Source organism: Crinia signifera, chromosome 2 (assembly GCF_055691185.1).
Source record: "Crinia signifera chromosome 2, ASM5569118v1, whole genome shotgun sequence".
NCBI lineage: Eukaryota > Metazoa > Chordata > Amphibia > Anura > Myobatrachidae > Crinia > Crinia signifera.
The window spans coordinates 248,819,100-248,841,121 of NC_139218.1; the positions used below are offsets into that span (position 1 = coordinate 248,819,100).

The 22,022-nt window shown below is 40.7% G+C and overlaps 1 protein-coding gene across 2 annotated transcripts in view; it reads right to left on the bottom strand.

Annotated features, from left to right (window-relative positions):
* The window catches only part of ALCAM (activated leukocyte cell adhesion molecule), a 107,000-nt gene that overhangs the window by 39,223 nt on the left and 45,755 nt on the right, over positions 1-22,022 (bottom strand). For both annotated transcript variants that reach the window (XM_083174234.1, XM_083174235.1), the window contains exons 2-6: positions 21,542-21,642; positions 16,194-16,413; positions 15,657-15,721; positions 15,214-15,301; positions 9,771-9,953 (exon numbers count right to left, since the gene is read on the bottom strand). In XM_083174234.1, coding sequence (XP_083030360.1) covers positions 9,771-9,953; positions 15,214-15,301; positions 15,657-15,721; positions 16,194-16,413; positions 21,542-21,642 — 657 coding nt within the window. The remainder of the gene's footprint in view (positions 1-9,770; positions 9,954-15,213; positions 15,302-15,656; positions 15,722-16,193; positions 16,414-21,541; positions 21,643-22,022) is intronic.

Sequence of the window (22,022 nt, forward strand, 5' to 3'; positions counted from 1 at the left end):
CCCCATGGCAGCCATCACATATGGGTTTTTCCCTGATTGGGTAGCTTTGGAAAGGAAAAAAAAGACTCCTCCTGTATAAAAGGCTCCTCCTCCTTCCTGCTTGTGTCTTTTTTTCCTTTCCCTAAAAGAATGGGTAGCAGAAAGGTGGTGGCTTGCCCTGCGAAGTTTGGCTAAATCCTCCTCTCATTCCTTTCGGGGTTATGGAGGGGAGAAAAGGGTACCTGAGAGTGCCTGAGTCTCACGGGCCGCATGCCGTCCTCAGGTATGGGCGGCTACAGGCGGTGGCGTACTAGGTGGCCGTGGGAGCGGTCATCTGTCCGGGTCCATCAATAGTGAAGCCGGGCGGACGTCAGGGACACTCGCAGCAACATGGAGCTGGGAGTGAGAAGGCGTGCGCGCGCGGGAGGCGCCGGAAGATGACGACGGGCGCTGCAGCGTCAGCTGCGTGAAAGCGCACGTCTGGGAACGCTGGGCACGTGCACGCAGCGCGCGGCTGGATGACGCGGCCGGCTCTGATTGGAGGGAGGCCGGCGCGCGAGTATATGAGCAGCAGCGCTAGGCAGCTATGCCACCAACGGAGCTCCCAGCGGTGTGTATAAGCGGCGGCAAACAGGGATCGCGTTGGACTGAAAGTTACCACGGGGTGACTAGATTGCCTAGAAATGGAGGAAGAAAAGAGACAGGCCATGCAAAAGTCGGGGTAAGCCACCATGAAAGTAGAGCAGTATGTTTAAGTGTGGGTACATGGAGAGTAACTAAGGGCTTGTATTATGCAGGTCCGACAGCAGTAAGGATAAAGCAGGGAAAGCCAGGCACAAGAAACAACATGTTGACAGATGCCTGATGTGTGACAAAAACCTGCCAGACAAACATGTAGGCAGTGTATGTGAGACATGTAAAGTCCCTAGGATCCCATTGTCACAAATGTCCGGATTGGTGGACATGATCAAAACAGCCCTGGCCGGGACTTTTGTGACCCAGGAAGACCTGGTAAAAGCAACCGGGAAAAGGGGGCGCTCCCGCATGAGTGAGGGAGAGTCTGGTGAGGAACCAGGAATCTCTACGGCTGAGGCTATAGAGGAGACAGATGATACACCGGTGGATAAAACAGAGAGTGACTTCAGGGTTGATATGGTGGAAAACTTGTTGGCTTTGATAAACAAAGCACTCAATATAGAAGAGGCCCCAGAGGAGCTTAAGTTACAAGAGTTATTGTTTAGAGACAAGAAGAAGAGGAATAAAATTTTCCCATTGTCTCAGCCACTAACAGACATAGTTCTGGATGAATGGAAGCATCCTGAGAAAAGGACTGTGGTCCCGGTTAAAATGGGGAAGATGTATCCATTCCAGGCAGATCTCACTACGGCGTGGGATGAGCTGCCGAAAGTAGACGCAGCAATTGCGAGACTTTCAAAAAAGACGACCCTCCCTTTGGAGGACGCGAATAATTTCAAAGATCCTATGGAACGCCGAATGGAGCTGGGGCTGAGGAAGCAACATTTGATTGCAGGGGCAGCACTGAGGCCGGCAGCAGCCATGGCCATCACATCAAGAGTGACGCGAGAGTGGTGTAATCAGCTGGAGGCAGACATGCTGGACGGCATAAGGAGATCGGAGCTGCTCAAGACGGTGCAAAATGTACAGTTGGCGATAGAGTTTATGTGTGAGGCATCACTTGATGCAATGAGACTAGCAGCTAGAGCCGGTGCAGCAGCAGCAGTGACCAGGCGGGCACTATGGCTCAAACCATGGGCGGCTGACGTACAGTCAAAGAACAAGCTACTGACTCTACCTTTTCAAGGGGACTACTTGTTTGGCACCCAGCTAGACCAGATCATTACAAAAATTTCCGGGGGCAAATCAGTGTGGCTGCCGCAAGAAAAACAAAGTAGGAAAACGTCTGGAAATAGAAACTTCAAGTTCCAGAGTCAGGAGTATAGAGAGGCTAGAAGCCGGGCAGAGGGTACCGAAGAGGTACCTGGCTGTCGAGGGCGAATTTTCGGGCCCAAAGAGGCAGAGACAGTAAATTCGCCACAAAACAAAATACGCAATGACGCCGAACCCCAGGCGGTTGGGGCCAGGCTGCTCAAATTTCAGAGCACCTGGAAAGTATCCACCTCGGACAGGTGGGTACTGGAGATTATACGACAAGGCTACAAAATAGAGTTCAAAGAACGTCCGGGGTCATTTTTCACAGAATCTCCAATACCAAGGGATCCGGTGGAGAAGGAAGCCTTACGGACCAGCCTGAAAGAGATGGTACAGCAGAGAGTTGTGGTAGAAACACCACAGTCACAAATAGGAGAAGGATGGTATTCACGGTTCTTCGTGGTCCAAAAACCATCGGGGGGATTCAGAACGATACTGGATCTGCGAAAATTAAACCGGCTAGTCGAGGTAAGAACATTCAGGATGGAGTCGGTAAGAGGTATATTACCAGACCTCAAGAAGGACGCTTACATGACCTCTATAGACCTCAAAGACGCGTATCTTCACGTGCCCATTTGTGTCAGCCATCAAAAGTACCTGAGGTTTTCTATCCAGGGGATAAGCTACCAATTCAGGGCACTACCGTTTGGCCTAGCGACGTCGCCAAGGACGTTTACCAAAATACTAGTTGTATTAGTGGCAAAATTAAGACAAAAGGGCATAGTGATATGGCCGTACTTAGACGACTTACTAATTATGGCGGAGACAAGAGAACTGGCAGTGAAGCACACCGAGGAGGTGTTACAATTCTTGATAATGCACGGTTGGTTAATAAACAAAAACAAAAGTCAATTGGAACCATCAAACAAGATAAAGTACTTGGGGGTGATCTTGGACACTCGGGCGCTCCGGGTCACCTTGACGCCAGAAAGACAGGAGAAATTGATCCAGTCAATAAAACCCTTAATAGGGAAATCAGTGACGTCAGCAGAAGCATGTATGAAGGTGTTGGGGCTAATGGCTTTGGCGTTGGAAACCTTACAGTGGGCAAGGTTCCATACGAGAAAACTGCAGAGGTGCTATCTGACGCAGTGGAATGGCAACAACAAGGATCTGACCCAGCGAATTCGGCTAACACAGAGAGCAAAAGAAGATCTGAGGTGGTGGTCAAACAGAGGCAGGTTGCAGGCAGGAAGATTGTTCCATCTGCCCGACCAGATAGTGATAACGATGGATGCAAGCGGAACCGGTTGGGGGGCGGTCTGCGAGGACCAGTCGGCCCAAGGGGTCTGGTCAACAGACGAGAAGAAAATGCACTCGAATCTCAAAGAGATGAGGGCAGTAGTGTGCGCATGCAGAGTCTTTCAAGAAAGGGTAAAGGACAAGGAGCTGGTAGTCAGGTCGGACAACCAGGTAGTTGTTTCATACATAAACAGACAAGGAGGCACACGGAGCTTAAGCATGATGCAAGAAGCCGAGAGACTGCTGGCCTGGGCAGAGGAGCAAGTCCAAAGTCTAAAAGCGGTTTACTTGGCAGGCAAGGACAACCAAGTGGTGGACGGCTTAAGCAGGACCCTGTGTCTGTCAGGCGAATGGGGGCTGAACAGAGAGGTCTTCACAATGCTGGCGGAAAAGTGTAGCAACCCATGTGTGGATCTCATGGCATCAAGGCAAAACAGGAAAGTAGAGAGGTACTTTTCAAGGTTCCAGGACCCACAGGCCGAGCAGTGGGATGCACTAACAGCAGCCTGGCCAAAGCAACTTCTCTATGCTTTCCCACCGTTCCCAATAATCCCAAGGTTTCTAAGAAAGGTGCAAAGGGAAAAAGCGGCGGTAATCGCAATCTTGCCAAGGTGGCCCAGGAGGCCTTGGTTTCCCCAACTACTTCGTATGACAATAGAGGGACCGATGCAACTCCCAGAGAGGGCGGATTTGCTGGTACAGGGCAAAGTGCAGCAGCCTCAACCGTCAGCATGGAGTCTGATGGCGTGGTTGTTGAAACCAGGACACTCCTAAAGAAAGGGTTCTCTAGTCGGGTGGTGGAGACCTTACTTAAAGCGAGGAAGCTAAATACATCGAAAGTATATTACAAGACTTGGTTAAAGTACACAGCATGGTGCAGGGAGAAAAACAGTAGCCCAGAGCGGATTCCAGTAATATTAGATTTCCTGCAAGAGGGCCTGGATAGAAGACTGGCAGTTAGCACTTTGAAAGTGCAGGTGTCAGCACTGGCGGCTATGCTGGATAAAAATATAGCGGATGATCGATATATCCAGAGGTTTTTTCAAGCGGCGAAAAAGATAAGGCCAAGGTTTCATCAGCCGTTAGCACCTTGGGACCTAAATTTAGTGCTCAATGCTCTCACTAAAGAGCCTTTTGAACCATTACAGGAAGTCTCGCTTAAAATACTTACTTGGAAAGTGGCATTCCTTGTGGCTATAACATCGGCCCGAAGAGTATCGGAAATACAGGCGCTGTGGTCAGAGGAGCCCTTCATGAATGAGTTTGAAGATAAAGTAGTACTACGGACAAATCCGCAGTTCTTGCCCAAAGTGGTATCGAACTTTCATGTGAATCAGGAGATTGTGCTCCCGTCGTTCTGCGGGAACCCCAAAAATGATAAGGAAGTTCGATTGAATAAGCTGGATGTAGTTAGGGCGCTAACTATATATAAACAAAGAACTGGGGAGATCCGAAAGGACAAGTACCTATTTATACTTACGGAGGGTAAGAACAAGGGGCAGAAGGCGTCAAAAACGACGATTGCCCGATGGATTCGGTGTTGTATACTGGAGGCTTATAAAGCAATGGAAGAAGAGCCACCCAAAGGGTTGAAGGCGCATTCGACCCGAGCAATGGCAACTTCATGGGCAGAAAAGGGCGAGGCATCCATACTAGAGCTGTGTAAAGCCGCGGGATGGGCCTCGGTACACACCTTTGCCAGACATTATAGACTAGATGTGATGGCGTCAGCAGACGCAAAGTTTGGACGTAAGGTATTGTCTGCAGTGATATAAAAAAAAATATATATATATATATATATATATATATATATATACACAAAAAAAAAAAAAAAAAAAAATCATCATGTGAAAGTTATGGTTTATGTTGAAATATGATTTACCCAGCCCTGGAACATGGAACTGCTTGGGTATTACCCATATGTGATGGCTGCCATGGGGGAGGTAGAGGAAATATCAGATTCTTACCTGATAATATGTTTTCCTCTACTCCACCATGGCAGCATAGTTCCCTACCCGGTATTTGTGTGCAACTAACTGTTTGTGTTTGAGAGCTAGGAACAAAGACACAAGCAGGAAGGAGGAGGAGCCTTTTATACAGGAGGAGTCTTTTTTTCCTTTCCAAAGCTACCCAATCAGGGAAAAACCCATATGTGATGGCTGCCATGGTGGAGTAGAGGAAAACATATCAGGTAAGAATCTGATATTTCATGTACAACACGTTTTATTATATATCTTATCAGTTGTCCCTGTGGCCGACACTATGTCGGCAAAACCGACTGTACTTTCAGGGAAAGAGCTGAAGCCCACCGCTCTGCTATAAAAGCGGCGATTACCGCTGGGACCAGTGAACAACCTGTAGCGAGATAATTTCGCTCAGGCTAGACATTCCCTTTCATCACTCCGATACCGCATCATTGATCATATCCCACCCCTTAAAAGAGGTGGTGATAGATCATTATTACTTCTACGGAATGCCTCGATACACTGGCGCCCAGGGGTTTAAACGAGAATCTGGGATTGTCGTGTCTTTTATGATAGCTGTCTGTGACAGTTTTGCAGACATCAGCATTTTATTACTATAACTATTCCATATGTGCTTGCTGTGTATTTTACATATTATGATCACCGCTCTTGCAAAGATGTAGCGGTTGTGTATTATTTAGATAAGTTATGCATTGTTATACCCAGCAGCTATGTATCTTTTAGTCCAAGTACTTGTGTATATAACCTATTTATTTTTCACATTGTGCTATTGTATATATCACTATAGTTACCTTCTTGTTTGTTCATTGGTTGTTTTTGTCATGTGGTACAGATTCACTTTGCGTCTCCTGTGACGCTCTCCGTTAGTGACATCATCATTCGCGCCTGGACGGGACGTGGTGGGAGACGTGAACAGGATCTTTGAGGTATTTATATTCAGTCTTTTACACATTCTGTTATCTCTTTGAACCTTGATAAAGAGGCCAGACGGCCTTGAAACGTTGGCTACAAGCTACTGCCTACGTTGTGGTTATTTTACTGAGTGCCGCCGACAGGAACACTATATATATATATATATATATATATATATATATATATATATATATATATATATATATATATATATATATATATATATACACACCGAAGATAGTAGCAGAAGTCACTCTAAGATTTTTAAACTGCACGGCGGCAGTAATCAATAAGAAAGCAAAAAACACAAGAGTAGTGCAAATCGACGTTTCGGGCGGGTAGCCCTTTATCAAGACATGTCTTGATAAAGGGCTACCCGTCCGAAACAACGATTTGCACTACTCTTGTGTTTTTTGCTTTCTTATTGATTACTGCCGCCGTGCAATTTAAAAATCTTAGAGTGACTTCTGCTACTATCTTCGGTACATTTCCCTAGCGGGATAGAAGAGCACCTAAGTTGTTGCAGTACTACTGCTGGAGTGCCGGGACCCCAACCCTATCTATCTATCTATCTATCTATCTATCTATCTATCTATCTATCTATATATATATTATACACACACACACGCATACATACATATATTTATATACACACACTGTAGTTGTGAACACACTTAAGAACAAAACAATGGCAGCACTTAGGGTTTCAAAGAAAATGCTAACATTAGGATAAAAAATATATACATTACATAGTACTCTTATCGACGCCTCATGGCCACATGTGGGAATGCAGTGTGCAAAAGTGCGGGATGGTGATTATACAAGCTACCTTTCCTCTTTACTCATGCTGCTTTCAGACCGCAAAACCGGCTTTGACCCGGTATTTTAAAATGTTTCTAAAACCCCTTTCACACCGCATAGCTTTAAAACGGTATTTCAATGCCCTTTTTGGCCCTTCACAACATTGAACCAGTTTAAACCCATAGAAAACAGTGGATAAAAAAAAAAAAAAGTTCTGAAACAAGTAGGACCCGGTTTTATTACCGTTTAGAAATAACAGTTTTATAGAACCGGTAAATTCACTCAGCACCTTTCATACTGCACAAATTACCGTTTAGAAACGGTAAAAAAATGGCAAAATACTGGGTAAAAAGTAAAAAGTGCGGTCTGAAAGGGGCACCAGTCAGAATTTTGTTTATGAAACCCGAGGAGTGCTGCCTGTTACTGTATGTTCTTAAGTGATAGAACTACAACTCATCCAGCAACTCATCAGTGCATACTGACAAAGCAATTAATGAATACCTCAAATAAAAAAGTTAACATAAAATATATTTTTTTTTTTAAAAGGAAGCAAATGTTCTAGCTTAAAAAAGGCACTGTATCTGGTACATTTACAGTAGTCACTGACTTTCAGCAATTCATAGATTCTATATTATAATTTCAGATGACTTTACCCTGAGTGCACATTAATCAATACAATATCAATACTGCATTCATTGTATTTGACCTTTACTTGGGATCATATACAATGCTGTCTCCTACCCACCAAAATGGAAAATCAAATTGGCAATAGAGCATGATCTTGCTGCATTATGGAAAATTCAAAAAAAATTGTCATTTCTCACAAAGCACAGCATGAATGTCATTGAAAGTGTACTGAAACAATAACATCTCAAATCAACCAAAACGGATATACACATATTGCAGGTAAGTAAGAAGTCTGAAATAAGAAAGAATCAGGAAACACCAGAGGGTAAAAAAGTGCTATAAATGACCTGGGATCTTTCGCATACATGATTAAATTAGGTCATAATCTTTAAAGGGGACCGAAAATAAAACAGTGGGGCAGATGTATTAAGCCTTAACAAGAGATAAATGCAAGGGTGATAAGGAGAGATAAACGTCCAGTCAATCAGCTCCTTACTGACTTTTTTCAAACAGCCTGTAACATGGCAGTTAGCAGGTGATTGGCTGCACGTTTATCTCTCTTTATCACCCTTGCATTTATCTCTTAAGGCTTAATACATCTGCCCCATTATCTCTGAATGACCAGCCACATACAAGTACTGCATAAGTGATTTGTCAGATTCACTGGAACGTGGCTTTTATGTTTTTTTTTCTATTAGCCAAGCAAATATGTAGTTATTTAGGGGTGTATTAAAAGGTTATATTATTTCTGCTATTATTTTTTTTTATTATAGCAAGAATCTGATGGAGGTTGTGCTAATTAGAAGAACCGGTTAATAGCAGGGATTTTTTTTGAGCTGGAACTGCGCTCCCACATTTATTACAATCACGAGAATTATGGGGTAAATAAAGTAAAGCTTCTAAAAATGAAACAAAGGGATGTTGTCCATAGTAACCAAACAAATTTTGTCTATTGTTTTCTAGGCTGAACTAGAGAACTGATAGACCAAATTTGATTGGTTGCTATGGGTAACATCACCTATTTTTATTTTCTTAAAACTTTAGTTATTCATCTTTTTGTTGGGGGACCAAGAGCATGTTTCTGCGGACAAGATCTGGATACTGACAGACAGGGCTGTTTTCAGTAGCATACAATCAGAACTACTGCCCAGCAGCCAGACTAAAGTAGGGTTATTTTTATGTAATGCATTAATGTAGTGCACTCAGCATTTGGAAAAGAGCTTTTAGAGAAGACATAGAACATGGGACTTAGGAAATGAATAAGGCAGTTACTGACTCAAGACAATCATTACCAGAGGGAATGCACTGATGGCAGGGAAACTAGAAACTCGCTGCCTTGAAGGACTGATGCAAACATAGAATATTCTACTTATCTCTGTAAAAGGAAATTCGGTAGAATGTTCTTACCATTTAGCATACTTCTATATTGGATTATTGTAAATTAGAATTTATGTACAAGCATGAATATCAATGTTGTAGAAATGTCCCTAGCTTCACTGTTCAGGTACAAATACCATAGACATGTCTCTATCGTATAATCGCCAACAACTGTAGCCCTACTGCCAATTAAATTATCAAATGATAATCCGGGCAATTCCAAGAATTTGAGCAGGGGTCAAGCAAAAGCAGTATTGCTAGTTGGGTGAAAACCGTATCAGTTAATGATGTCGACACTTATAGAACGCAGATTTTAGGGTTAGTGTGCAGAAACCGCCATACATGCAATGTATGTTAAATTGATATTTGGCATGTTGGCATCCATCCTTGTCAACATTTTCAAAGCCAATATTCTGTACCACACTCTGACAGAAAACCATATGTACATTTTACACAGAGAAAGAACATACAGCCTGTGTGACTAACTTTGAAAGCATTAACAACTCCATTGCTTACTGGATCGTGATAAATGGAATAGGAGGGACCAATAAACAATACAATTGTGCTACCACCTTATAAGTAGAAAAAAAAAGTGAATTAATTAATTCATACCCCTTTTTAAACAGCCACACAAACTGAGGTTACTGATGAGTTCCCACGGTTTGTGGCTCCATGCAAAATGGTCCCCAAAAAAAGAAATCCGGTTCATTGAAATTCAACCCAGGTGGCAGAGTTTGACACAAAAATATACCCAGGTACTGGAGCAGTGTAAACAGTCCAACCTGGGTCCCGTTACAAGCCTATGGAGATCCAACTAATTTCATCTCTAAGAGAAGCTCCGGCAATAATCCAGTCCAGCAAGCGTGTAAACGGTATATAAAAGCAAAGTAAACTTACAATAAATATCAAAGAGAGCGGGATCAGACTCCATTGTTGCCAGCCCATCTGGCACATAGTAAGTAACAGCACATGAAAACTCTGCATCTATGTCATCTTTTGTTGACATGTATTGAAGTGTTGAACGCATGTTATGAAGGCCACTTGTTGTATTTTTCTCTTTTGACCACTCTATAGAAACCACTGCAGAGAAAAAGAAAAGGAAAAAAATAGAGCCAAATGTTAACATTTTAACATCAGTAAAACAAAATCCATTAATTTTTTTCCATTAAGCATGTAGTTTCTACATTAGGTTTAATATTGTGTGGCATTCCATCGGTTGTCACACTGCCCCTTTCCAACATCCTCTGCAGGAGGACACACAATGTTACAACATAAAGCAACCATGTCTGGAGAAGCATGGCCTGGATGACAACTGTAGTGAAGGTAAACCATTCCACTATCAAATTATTTTTGGTAATGAGCACCAATGCAGACGTTATCGTGTGATTCATCATCTCAATAACAATCAAGGTCATTGTGCTTCTTATCAATACTCTCATGGAATTTATGAGTACATATTAAATCTGCGGACTGATTAATTCGATCAGAAGAACTGCCAATTTGCCCTTCCAGATACAAGCACAGCATTATGGAAGGATAACTGGATTTTTAAGTGAATTGAGCAGACAGTTTATATATGAAAGGGAACTGGTGTTACATCTGTAAGTAATTAAAAAGCAATAAAGTGATACTTGCTATTTCTTTATTAGCTTAGTGCTACAACAAGTCTTCTTACTCGATTAATGGACATTTAGGATTTAGGTAAACTTGCTGTGCAGGATATTTTTCCATAATTACTTCTGTGACCAATTACAAAAATATTGCTATACCAAATCCATATTACAATAAAATAGGATTATTTCAGTTATATTTTTATCTCGGCTTTATCAATGCATCTTATTAAAAATATAATGACAAGACACATTGTCCTTATGTTAAACCTTAAGTGAAAGATAAAACAACAACAAAAACAGTTTATTATTACGCAACATACAAACAAGCTGCAAAGCATCCACACAGAAAATAAAACTGGCTGTTTATTAAAGTTGATCCCCATAAAAGGACAACCTAAAGTTTACTTCTAGTAACATGTGAAATTTAAATTAATAAAACAAAAATTAATGAAATCTCTACTGGTCTACATACACATATTGATGTGCTTCTATATACCTAGCTTATATAAACCATAAGGCATGAGATGCCCAGCGCGACTGAGCAGCTATTACAAGTGTAGTATACCATATTTTTCTTAAAATATTACATCTTGCTCAGAAACAACAAAATACCACTCAAAGGGGCAGATGTATTAATCCTTAACAAGAGATAAATACAAGGGTGTTAAAGAGATAAACGTCCAGCCAATCAGCTCCTTACTAACTTTTTTCAAGCACAGCCTGTAACAAGGCAGTTGGGAAGTGATTGGCTGGACGTTTATCTCTCTTTATCACCCTTGCATTTATTTCTTGTTAAGGCTTAATAAATCTGCCCCAAAAGTGTGCTATAGACTCTGGGCTGTGATTTTGACCAGACAGGAAAAAATCTGGTACTTATATGTTAGTTGGGCGCCCACTATAGTTAGTATGCTCATACCCCCACTATCCATGTCGGCATGGAGTTGATTTTATATAGTGTGGCGAGCGCAGCGAGCCCGAAGTGTGGAGAGCCACGCGAGGGGACGCGGAAAACTAAGCAAATAGCTTAGTGGGCACCCATCTAACATATAAGTATCAAAAATCCTAAATCCATGCAAAGTCTCAGATGAGGAACTACAGAATCTGGCATGAGAAAAAACCTTGGCCACTATATAGTAGCGTTCTGTAGACAGATTCAGACTTAGTTGCACACAGATGTGAAAAGGTGCACCTAAAATTTATCAAACTAATGTTGCAAATTAGGTTTGTTGCTTCCAGTTTTATTCATGTGAATAAGGCACATATACTGAGAGAGATGGTTGGCGTGGCTGGGCCACTCAAAAACTGGCATGCCAAAGGGGTTGTTCGGCATGATTGAATATACAGTTTAAAGATAGAAATAGACTGAAGGCAGATAAGAACCATTTGGCTCATCTAGTCTGCCTTTAAAAATAAATAAATAAAAAAAAAAAAGTTACCCTTAAACCCTATTTGACCCTTTTAAGGATTTTAGGTATGGATTTTAAGGTCTTTAGGTCTATCCCATGCATGTTTAAATTGTTCTACTGTCTTAGCCTCTACCACCTCTGATGGGAGGCTATTCCACTTGTCCACTACCCTTTCTCTGAAGTAATTTGTCCTCATATTTCCCCTCAACCAACCTCCCTCCAGTCTCAATGCATGTCCTAGTGTTCTATTACTTCTCTTCATTTGCAGACCTTGTTTTTTTCACGTCCCCCTTTCTCTTCTCTACTCTAAACTATACATATTAAGATCTTTTATTATTTCTGGGTAAGTTTTGTGATGTAGGCCATGCACCATTTTAGTTGCCCTTCTTTGTACAGTATCTAATGTATTTATATCCTTCTGCAGATATGGCCTCCAGAACTGAATGCAGTACTCTATATGAGGTTGTACCAATGACATACAGTGGCATTTTTACTTATTTCTTTCTGCTGCTGATTCCTCTCCCTATACAACCAAGCATATGTTGCCTGTATAAGCTAATGTAGTCCAAACGTGTTCATTCTAGCACCCTGTACCTTTCAAAACCTGTATAGTTCCGCTTTCTTGCCAGAGGTGTCATCTCTGTTGTGGTGCTTAAAGCACAGCCTGGTCTGTATTTCTGTATAAATAGTTTTTCTTAACCCAAAGCATCAGATAATAATTTAATAGTTTGTATAACCTAAAAGACATATACTTTAAATATCCAATATCCACCTTTGGATTACTGATCTATCACTTCTTACTAAGAACCTGAAGAACATATGGATTACGAATGGCCGTCTAAAGTGTATATTCTACCATCAAAGGATAAGCGTCATCTTACAGCAGTGAATTTTTACTTTTTCTCAACTCACGGCATACCAAACAAGATTTTAAAAATTGCCAAGGCACACCATCAGACCCACCACAGGAAAAAAGAAAAACCATTGACCCCATATGAAAAACACAAAATCACACTTGTTCCCACAATTAGAAAAAATTTGAAACATTGGCCCTCACATAAAAACATACCAGTGAACTACAGTTGGATTGGTGTTGATGGTTGTAAACTAGTTTTGACATCTCTAGCTCTGGGGTAGCACACTTGAGAACAACTCAAGGCACACAGTAGTGTGCCATGGCACAGTGGTTGAAAACCGCTGATCTAGACATGCATACTCGTGTAATAAAAGTTAACCTTTTCCTGGACACTTAAATAACATTTCCACAATAGCATTCCACATTACACAGTAAATAATAGAAATGTGGCACAAAACAGCGGTTCCAGTGTCTAATATAGTGATAGCCAACTCCAGTCTTTGAGAGCTACCAACAGTTCACGTTTTCTAGATCACCTAGCTGGGGCACAGGTACACTCATTACTGACTGACACATTATAAAATGACCCACAGGTGGAGCTAATTACTTCACTTATGATTCTGTAAGGAGACCTGGAAAATATTAACTGTTGGTAGCTCTCGAGGACTGGAGTTGGCTATCCCTGGTCTAGTTATGCTGGCCACACATCAGACCAACTTTCCTCCAACTAGTTGGTTGGACTGAAAATCTGGTACTGAATGGGGCAAATGCCAATAAGCAATTTGCTCACAAACTCAGAATAGACAAAAACATTCAGTAAAATTGTTTAAATCAAATAGGTCCAACTACAGTACATTGTCTGAGTGAAAGTTGTCCATTTTCTGATTTGGGAAACAAATGACTTAATTGCAAATTACATTTGCTCCTATCCAGTATGTAGTATCAACTAGTTGGATGGTTTGAGGAAAGTTGGTCTTAAGTGTAGACAGTCAACTGGTCAATCAATATGCAATAGACGATTGGTTCAAAAGAACGACCAGTTTTTTTTTTTTAAATTGTCATTTTTCCCCCTAATTCTGCTTCACTTACTATCAATGGCAATACGATTGGGTATAGTAATCTCAGGAGCGCACAGCAAGCCACCTTGCTCAAAATGTGGCAAGCCACAAATGATTGGCGAGGGAAAACGGTACACCAAATAGAAAAAAAAGACTAAAAAACTTGTGTCAATCCTTTTCTGCGCCCATTTAGTAAAGCATCAAAATATGTGATTTCAGGCTCAATCCCTTCACATTGGTCATAGGGCAAACTTAGTGGCACACTAATGTACACTTGGCTTCAAAGATATTTAGTGAAAGTAGTTGTTTGCACCATCATGACTCTCCAATTCACACCCAACTAGTTTTGTCAAATATTACTGGTAACACCCTGTACACTAGAATTTATCACACACAGTGTACCCTAAAATGAACATCTTTTTCAGAACACCATTCTGAAATTCACCCAACCATTGAGGTGGGAAAAGTGCAGGAACAACCCTCCTTTACTTTGCACATTTGTTATAACTCATGTTCAGATATGCAATTCCTAGCTGCAAACCCCAAGCCCTTTATCTTTATCTACAAAGAAATGATATTGGATGCTGCAGACAGCTATATGCTGGCTTCTTTTGAGAGAAGCCCCTAAAGACATCTATCTTTATGTTGTATTTATGCTATTTTAGCAAGGAGGTTTTTCCTTGGCTGATAAAAATATAGGCTGCCAGTACTTTCACTTCACTGCGCCACAATGAAGTTTATTTGATTATTTCTTAGAGATTTCTCTTTGGTGCAGACCATCTAAAACTATATACGCAATTTGTATGTGGTTTGAATAAAAGACATCTGTCCTTCCCTGAAGTCTATGTTCCTGTTTGTGCAGTAAAATAAATGTATTGGTAGCAAATGCAGGAAGCACTTATAGCCATCATTTGCCTATGCAGTGCTGTAATTATATAGACATAGGTTACACGAGAGATTACAAAAAAGTGGATTTGTAGATTTCAAATACATTGTTGCTGGAACAAATAAAATAATAAAAACCGTAAATAACATTCATTTTTATCTCTATTTCATGTCTACAATGGCATCTTAAATCCTTTAGGATCAATAATGTTCTTCTAATAATATCACATGAATGAAACAGCCAATTTGTTGAATTCACTTCCAAATACCCTTACAACTAGATTCCCTCAATATCAAAAGCTACAATACAAAAAACACATCTGTTTAGTTCAAACAATTCACAAAAGAGCTTATATGCACCATATCTTCAGGAACCATACGCTATGCTCTCCACCAATTATATTCTGCAAAGTGGTTTTGAACATACATAAATGCATTTGCTTATATATGTCAAGCAACAAAAATGATGTAACAAACACAAATAGAAGGCAACAAACAAAAACAAAACAAAAAAAAACATACCTCCAACAACTGGTAAAATAACTTGGCCATTTCGATACCATGTAATATTAGCATCTGGATAGCTATCATTAGCAACACAATCTCCAACCTGCATACATAAAAAAAATATATAAATATAAAAACACATTTCTTAATATTTAATTTAAAAAAATAATTTTTGGTACTTGTGTAGTTGAACACATTCACACTTGTCAGGTCAAGCAGGTTAAAAATGGTCAATATTTCCCACACATGTAATAAGCGCTGACACAAGGCTGACTGACTATGCTAACTGCGTAAGCTCCAGTTAGGTGTGAACGTACACACAGTCGCAGACACAAGCTGACTACGCTGGCCGTGGAAACACTACGCTGATTCTGACAGGGACACTATGCTGACTACGTAACTGCCGCTGTGAAACTACACAAGTACCAAATTTTTTTCTTATTTTTTCTTACTCTTACCATGTTTAGTTGTCCAGTCTCCATAAATGATGGTTGATTAATTATCTCGGGTTTTGAAGGTGGCTCTAAAATACAAGAAATCATAAACTATTATATTCCAAAAACATGAAGAATAAATTACTAAACTGCACTCAGGAGACGATCGTCATTCAAAGAGTATTCCAATACATTTTGAATGAGGACTGTCTCCTATATGCCATTATTTCCTTTTGGAATTGGATCTGTACATATTATATATAGAGACACACATATACATACAAACAAACAAACATTTGCAGCAGTTTATTATATTGTACATATATGTAATTCAAACAACAATCGACCCAGTGTACCACAGCTGGAGGTGCACCACCACAGAAGTCCTGATGTATGCACAGCCTGGTCAAGCAGATGGTGGCTGTTTTTGTGGCTAAGACTGGTCATGTCAATAACATACCACTAGTGCAGCAGTTACGGAACATGTTTTTTTAAATACCTGCAAAAATTGTACCCTAGACACAGAACCAAAAATTTGGTGTACTAATAAAGTGTACTTACTGAATACTTTGATTAGTGTTGGCTCTTCAAAAACATTTTCTGCCGTTATAAGCATGCATACAAATCTCTTTTCATCAGTGATCCTTGCATTCAAGATAGACAATGTGTAGTTCTCGGACAAATTCAGGCGACCATTGTAATCTGGAACATCATCAAAAGCGACCTTGTTTTTCTCTGCAAGCCGAGAAGCTACAAACACAGCCGTTCCATCAGGCTTTTCCTACAGAAACACACGTGTCATCAGAGGTCATATCTTCACCCATCGGGCTACAAATATACTATTTTAACATGCTACAATTACATACTTTTTTATCTGTCACGTTTTCATTGCATGCAAAAACAGAACATCCAAGATATCAAACAAATCACTGTCATGTGATAGGACACTAACAAATTTACAAATATTATATAGCTCCCCTTCTGGAATTGCCACTTGGTGGGACTGCTATGCTATTACTGGTGCCTAACCTTGTGTTTACCTCCTATGTCCCTATAGATTGTAAGCTTGCAGCAGGGCCCTCCTACCTCCAAGTCTATCTGTTGTTACCCAGTTTATCTTATCACTGTCTACTATTGTAAAGCGCAACAGAATCTGCTGCGCTATATAAGAAACTGTAAAATAATAAATATATATAAAAGCAAGATCAGTACAACCAGTATACCCGGGGGGGGGGGGGTATTTAATCCCGGGCCCTATTTCCGACAGGGGAAATAGCACATGCCACCTACTCAATGCTGTTGTGTTTTTATCCAAGTCTACCATAAAGCAAATACAGAGATTTAACCACAAGGCGCAAAGTATTTATAAGTCTAAAGCTGTGTACACACGTTGCAATTTTTGCACATATCGCTGACAATATGGTCGCTGAGCGACCATATTTCCAGTGATTTGTATGTGCTATTGGTGATAAATCGCCAGGTTACGTGCTCAGCCCCTAATAGTCAACCAGCTATTTCCCCCTGCAGCTCCCCTGGCAGTCTCCTTTACATCAGCGACCATAGTTCATAGTAGTTAAGGCTGAATAAAGACTTGCACCCATCTAGTTCAACCTTGATTTTTGTGAGTATAATCTATTATTTTATCCCATAGTTATACTTCATGTTTTCTGATGTCCTTAAAGACAGATTATGATTACTGTTAGTACCCCTGGATGTTTTTAACCAATAGATGTTCGTCCAATCTAATTTTAAATATATTTATGGTGTCTGCCGACACCACCTCACCCAGAAGAGAGTTCCACAGTTTTGCTGCCCTGACCATAAAAAAATGTTTCCTTCTAAGGGAACGAAATCTTCTTTCCTCCAATCTAAACTCTTGCCCACGTGTAATGGGAGTCCATCTTTACAATAAAAAGGGCTTCTGACAGTTCCTTGTATTGGCCCCTGGTATATTTGTACATGTTAAGCATATCCCCGTTAAGCGTATCTTCTCTAGTGTAAACAATCCCAATTTGTTCAACCTGTCCTCATAGCTTAAATTCTCCATTCCCTTTATTATCTTTGTTGCTCTTCTTTGGATTTTTTCCAGTTCTATGATGTCCTTTTTATAGTGCAGCGCCCAGAATTGTACTCCATATTCTAGATGTGGTCTAACCAATACATTGTACAGTGGCATAATTACTTTCGAGTCCCTAGTTTCAATACGCCTTTTTATACATGCTAGTATCCAGTTGGCCTTATTAGTTGCCATGTGACATTGAGCACTGCACCTATTTTGCTATCAATTATGACCCCTAGGTCCTTTTCCGTTTCTGAGTTACCCAATGCCTCCCCGCTTAGGTTATAGCTAGCACATTGATTATGTCTCCCAAGATGCATAACCTTGCATTTGTCTACATTGAACCTCATTTTCCACCTTTTTGCCCACTGATCTAATTTATTGAGATCGTTTTGAAGCGTGGAGATATCCTCGGTTGATCTAATTACACTGCTCAGTTTTGTGTCATCTGCAAAGATGGAAACGTTGCTGAGTATTCCCACTCCAATATCGTTAATGAATATGTTAAATAAAATGGGCCCTAGTACCGACACATGTGGCACTCCGCTTAGAACTGGTCGCTGATGATAACGGGACATGGAGCAATGTATGGCTCAGCAATATATTGCACTGTGTGCACAGTTTAAAATCTAGAATCAGTAGTACATTGACCACAACTAAATCAGTTCTGGAGAATAATTCTTTGGACAGATGAAATTAAGATTAACTTGTACCAGAACGATGGGAAAAAAAAGGCTTGGAATGACTCATAATCCGAAGCATACCATATCTTCTGTAAAAACACAGTTCAGGCAAATGACATGTTCCTGCATGACTTCCAGTGGCACCAGGTCGCTAGTGTTTATTAATAATGACAGAAGCAGCCAGAAGAATTTTGAAGTGTAAAGATATACGGTCTTAGTTGATTGATGTTTCACAGTACAGATTGGCAAAGTCCTAAAACATATCAATCACCTGATCTCAAGCTGATAAAGCATTCATTTCACTTGCTGAAGACAATACTAAAAAAGACAGAAAGACCCACAAACCAACAACTGAAAACAGCTGCAGAAAAGTTCTGGCAAAGCATAACTGTGGAAACTCGGCATTTGGGGATGTCCATGTTCAGAATTCAGACAGTTATTGCTTGCAAAGGTATCTAGTCACAGTATTAAAATGTAATAATACATTTGTGATTATATAAATTTGTCCAATTACATTTGAGCCACTGAAGAACAGGGTATAGTGTATAAAAAGGATTGCTATACCTAAACATTTCATATAATTCTTTGGTTCAACCCCTTGTACTTCAATTGCATCTCAATTGTTTCATTCCAAAATTTCAACTTCGCGTCAAAAAAGCGAAAAAATGTGTGTGTCCGAATAAGCGTGGAATTATCTGTATGTCTGCATATTGTATATTAGAGCTATCAAAACATGAACTTTTTGGAGACTAACAGCGCACACTGCCTTCTAAACAATATAAAACTACATATATATCGCTAACAATATCAATATCATTATTGAGAAACCTTTTAGTCTCATACACCTGCACCGCAGCCACACAAATAGAGCATACACAGTGAATGATATCGTTCAGTGACATCAAAGGGACCCGCTTATCCAAAATTGACCTGCATATTGAGTCAATGTGGGCTCATTAATGACATTGAGCATACATACTATAAAGTTCTTCTTTAAAAGATTCTGAGCACTCAGCAAATAAAAAATTTGTCTGTGTATGGGCTTTTTAGTTTTCACAAAAAAAGATTCAAGGGAAATAGTTAATGAGCATCTTGTCTAATGCAGAGGTTCCCAAACTTTTTTGTATCATGGCGCCCCAGAGTATAAGATTTTTTGGTACTCTTTACCTAGCACGGCGCCCACGATTTTGATCGTGGGCATCGCAGGTAAAAAAATCGCGGGCATCGCGGCCATTGAATGCACTAAAAATCGGGTGCGACGTGACGCCCGCGATTTCCCATAGGGATCAATGTTAAATTTCTCAATTGACCCGATTTTACTGTTCAATGCCTCAATGGACCCGATTTTACCATAGGAAACAATGTTAAATGGCCCACAGAGGCCAAATAGGCACCCTGAAGTGTAAAATGGCCCCCACAATTGTTAACGCCACCCCACGATCAAAGTCAACCCGAAGCGTGGCGAGCCCGCGAGGGGCGGCGGTACGCGTCCTACGACCTTTTCATACCCCCACTATCCACGTCGGCGTGGAGTTGAGAATAGAATAGTGTGGCGAGCGCAGCAAGCCACCGAGCCCGAAGCGTGGCGAGCGCAGCGAGCCCCGTGAGGGGACGCGGATACCTTCACAGGTAAATGCGTCCCTTCGCGGGCTTCACAGGTATCCGCGGGGCTCGCCACACTATTCTATTCTCAACCCCACGCCAACGTGGATAGTGGGGTTATGAAAAGGTCGTAGGACGCGTACCGCTGCTCTCGCCACGCTTCGGGTTCACGTTGATCGTGGGGTGGCGTTAACAATTGTGGGGGCCATTTCACACTTCAGGGTGCCTATTTGGCCTCTGTGGGCCATTTAACATTGTTTCCTATGTAAAAATCGGGTCAATTTGGGCATTGAACAGAAAAATCGGGTCAATTGAGAAATTTAACATTGTTCCCTATGGGAAATCGCGGGCATCGCGTCGGTCCCGATTTTTAAGTGCATTCAATGCCCGCGATGGGCGCCGTGCTAGGTAAAGAGTACCGTTTTTTTTTACGGTGCCCCTAGATAAAAAGTTCCTTATTGAGAAATATTGAATTTTTTTAAATTCAATTAAGTAAATTGTGTTTAAACGTCATCCTTGGGTTCAGTTGTTTGATAAGAGAAAGATTTGCTTCTGTTTGTCCACATATTTTATGATTGGCAGCCACAATCACTGGTTTGCCTATTATACTGACAATAAATCATTTGAATCGGCCCTGCACACTAACCTGAGGCACCCCTGCAAGTGTCCCGTGACACCGCAGGGTGCCTCAGCACACAGTTTGGGAACACTGGTCTAATGTGTACCCAAGCTGTATAAGACTTGCATTCTAGTAATTGTGAAGATAAAGCACAAGTATAATGTGTTCTCATGATCTAAACAATTGATCATTCACTGTGGACTTGGGTAATTGATGGCCAAAACTTTTCATTAAATGTTGAGTCAAGACCACAAGATTCATAGTAACAGCTTGTTATGTGTACGAAGGTTGTGAAATGTTTCAATTTGTTATTAAAAATCTATGTTTGCAAAGGGAATTCACCAAACTTGAATTTCATTTATATTGATTTTACATTAACAAAAAAAACAAAAATAAAACAATCAAATTACATTAGCCTTATCTAATTACATACATATTGAACACAGATACAGTTAATATATTATAACATGCATGCAATGTGTATTATGAAGGACAATCGGTTTAATGCAGTCTACTTTGGCTGCAAATTCTACTCAATTCCTAGGTGTGTATGTGTGTGTGTGTGTATCAGGTGGGTGATCGGGGGGGGGGGGGGGGGGGGATACAGTTTGCTTCTCTTAAGATAAACAAAGTGCTTCAAAAGTAAATATAACCATTGGACCTGGGACAGACATTGCCAAAATATAGTTTTTATTTAAAGTATAAAACTACATAAAATAAATCTAAATTATTGTGTAAATGCACATTCAACACACACACAATGTTTGGTACATTCTATAAATTAAGGCAGAAATGTGGATTCTTTGGTCTATTATTCCACTGCAAGGAATAACTAGGAGTTATGTGTACAAAAGCCTACTGCGAAGTTCAAAGGTTAAAATGTCTTGCTCTAACAAGAAACAATACCAAGTGGCTGAGCAGGTTACCACAGCAAAGTTATACTTACATATTTCCATTTGCCAAAGAGGAGACCATCAAGTTTATCTTGACCACAAGGTATATCGATTGTTTCACCATATATTGCACTAACTGTATGTAATCCAAAACCTATTAAATTAGAAAAAAAAACAAATGTGTCACAATGTATTTAAAATAATCACACATAAAACCAAAGCTCGTCATACTGTCCTGGTGGCCTAATAATGCTAATAGTATGAGAAAGGTGCCGTCCCACTGCAAGATGACATGAAGAGGCCTCACACAGCCACGGGTGGGACCATAAACATGCAAATCCCATCAGATCACTCCCTTCAATTGCCCCTTAAACCTCCCCTACAGGATCTCATGGTGGGGAGGTCAAAAGCTGGGTGTTCACTAGATGATATTCTTAACTATTTTGCAGATTTAGAGCAATAAAACAGAACTATTGCCCAGTGTGTACACACAAAGTCTGTGTGTGTGCTTCCGCGTGGCATAAACATCCATCA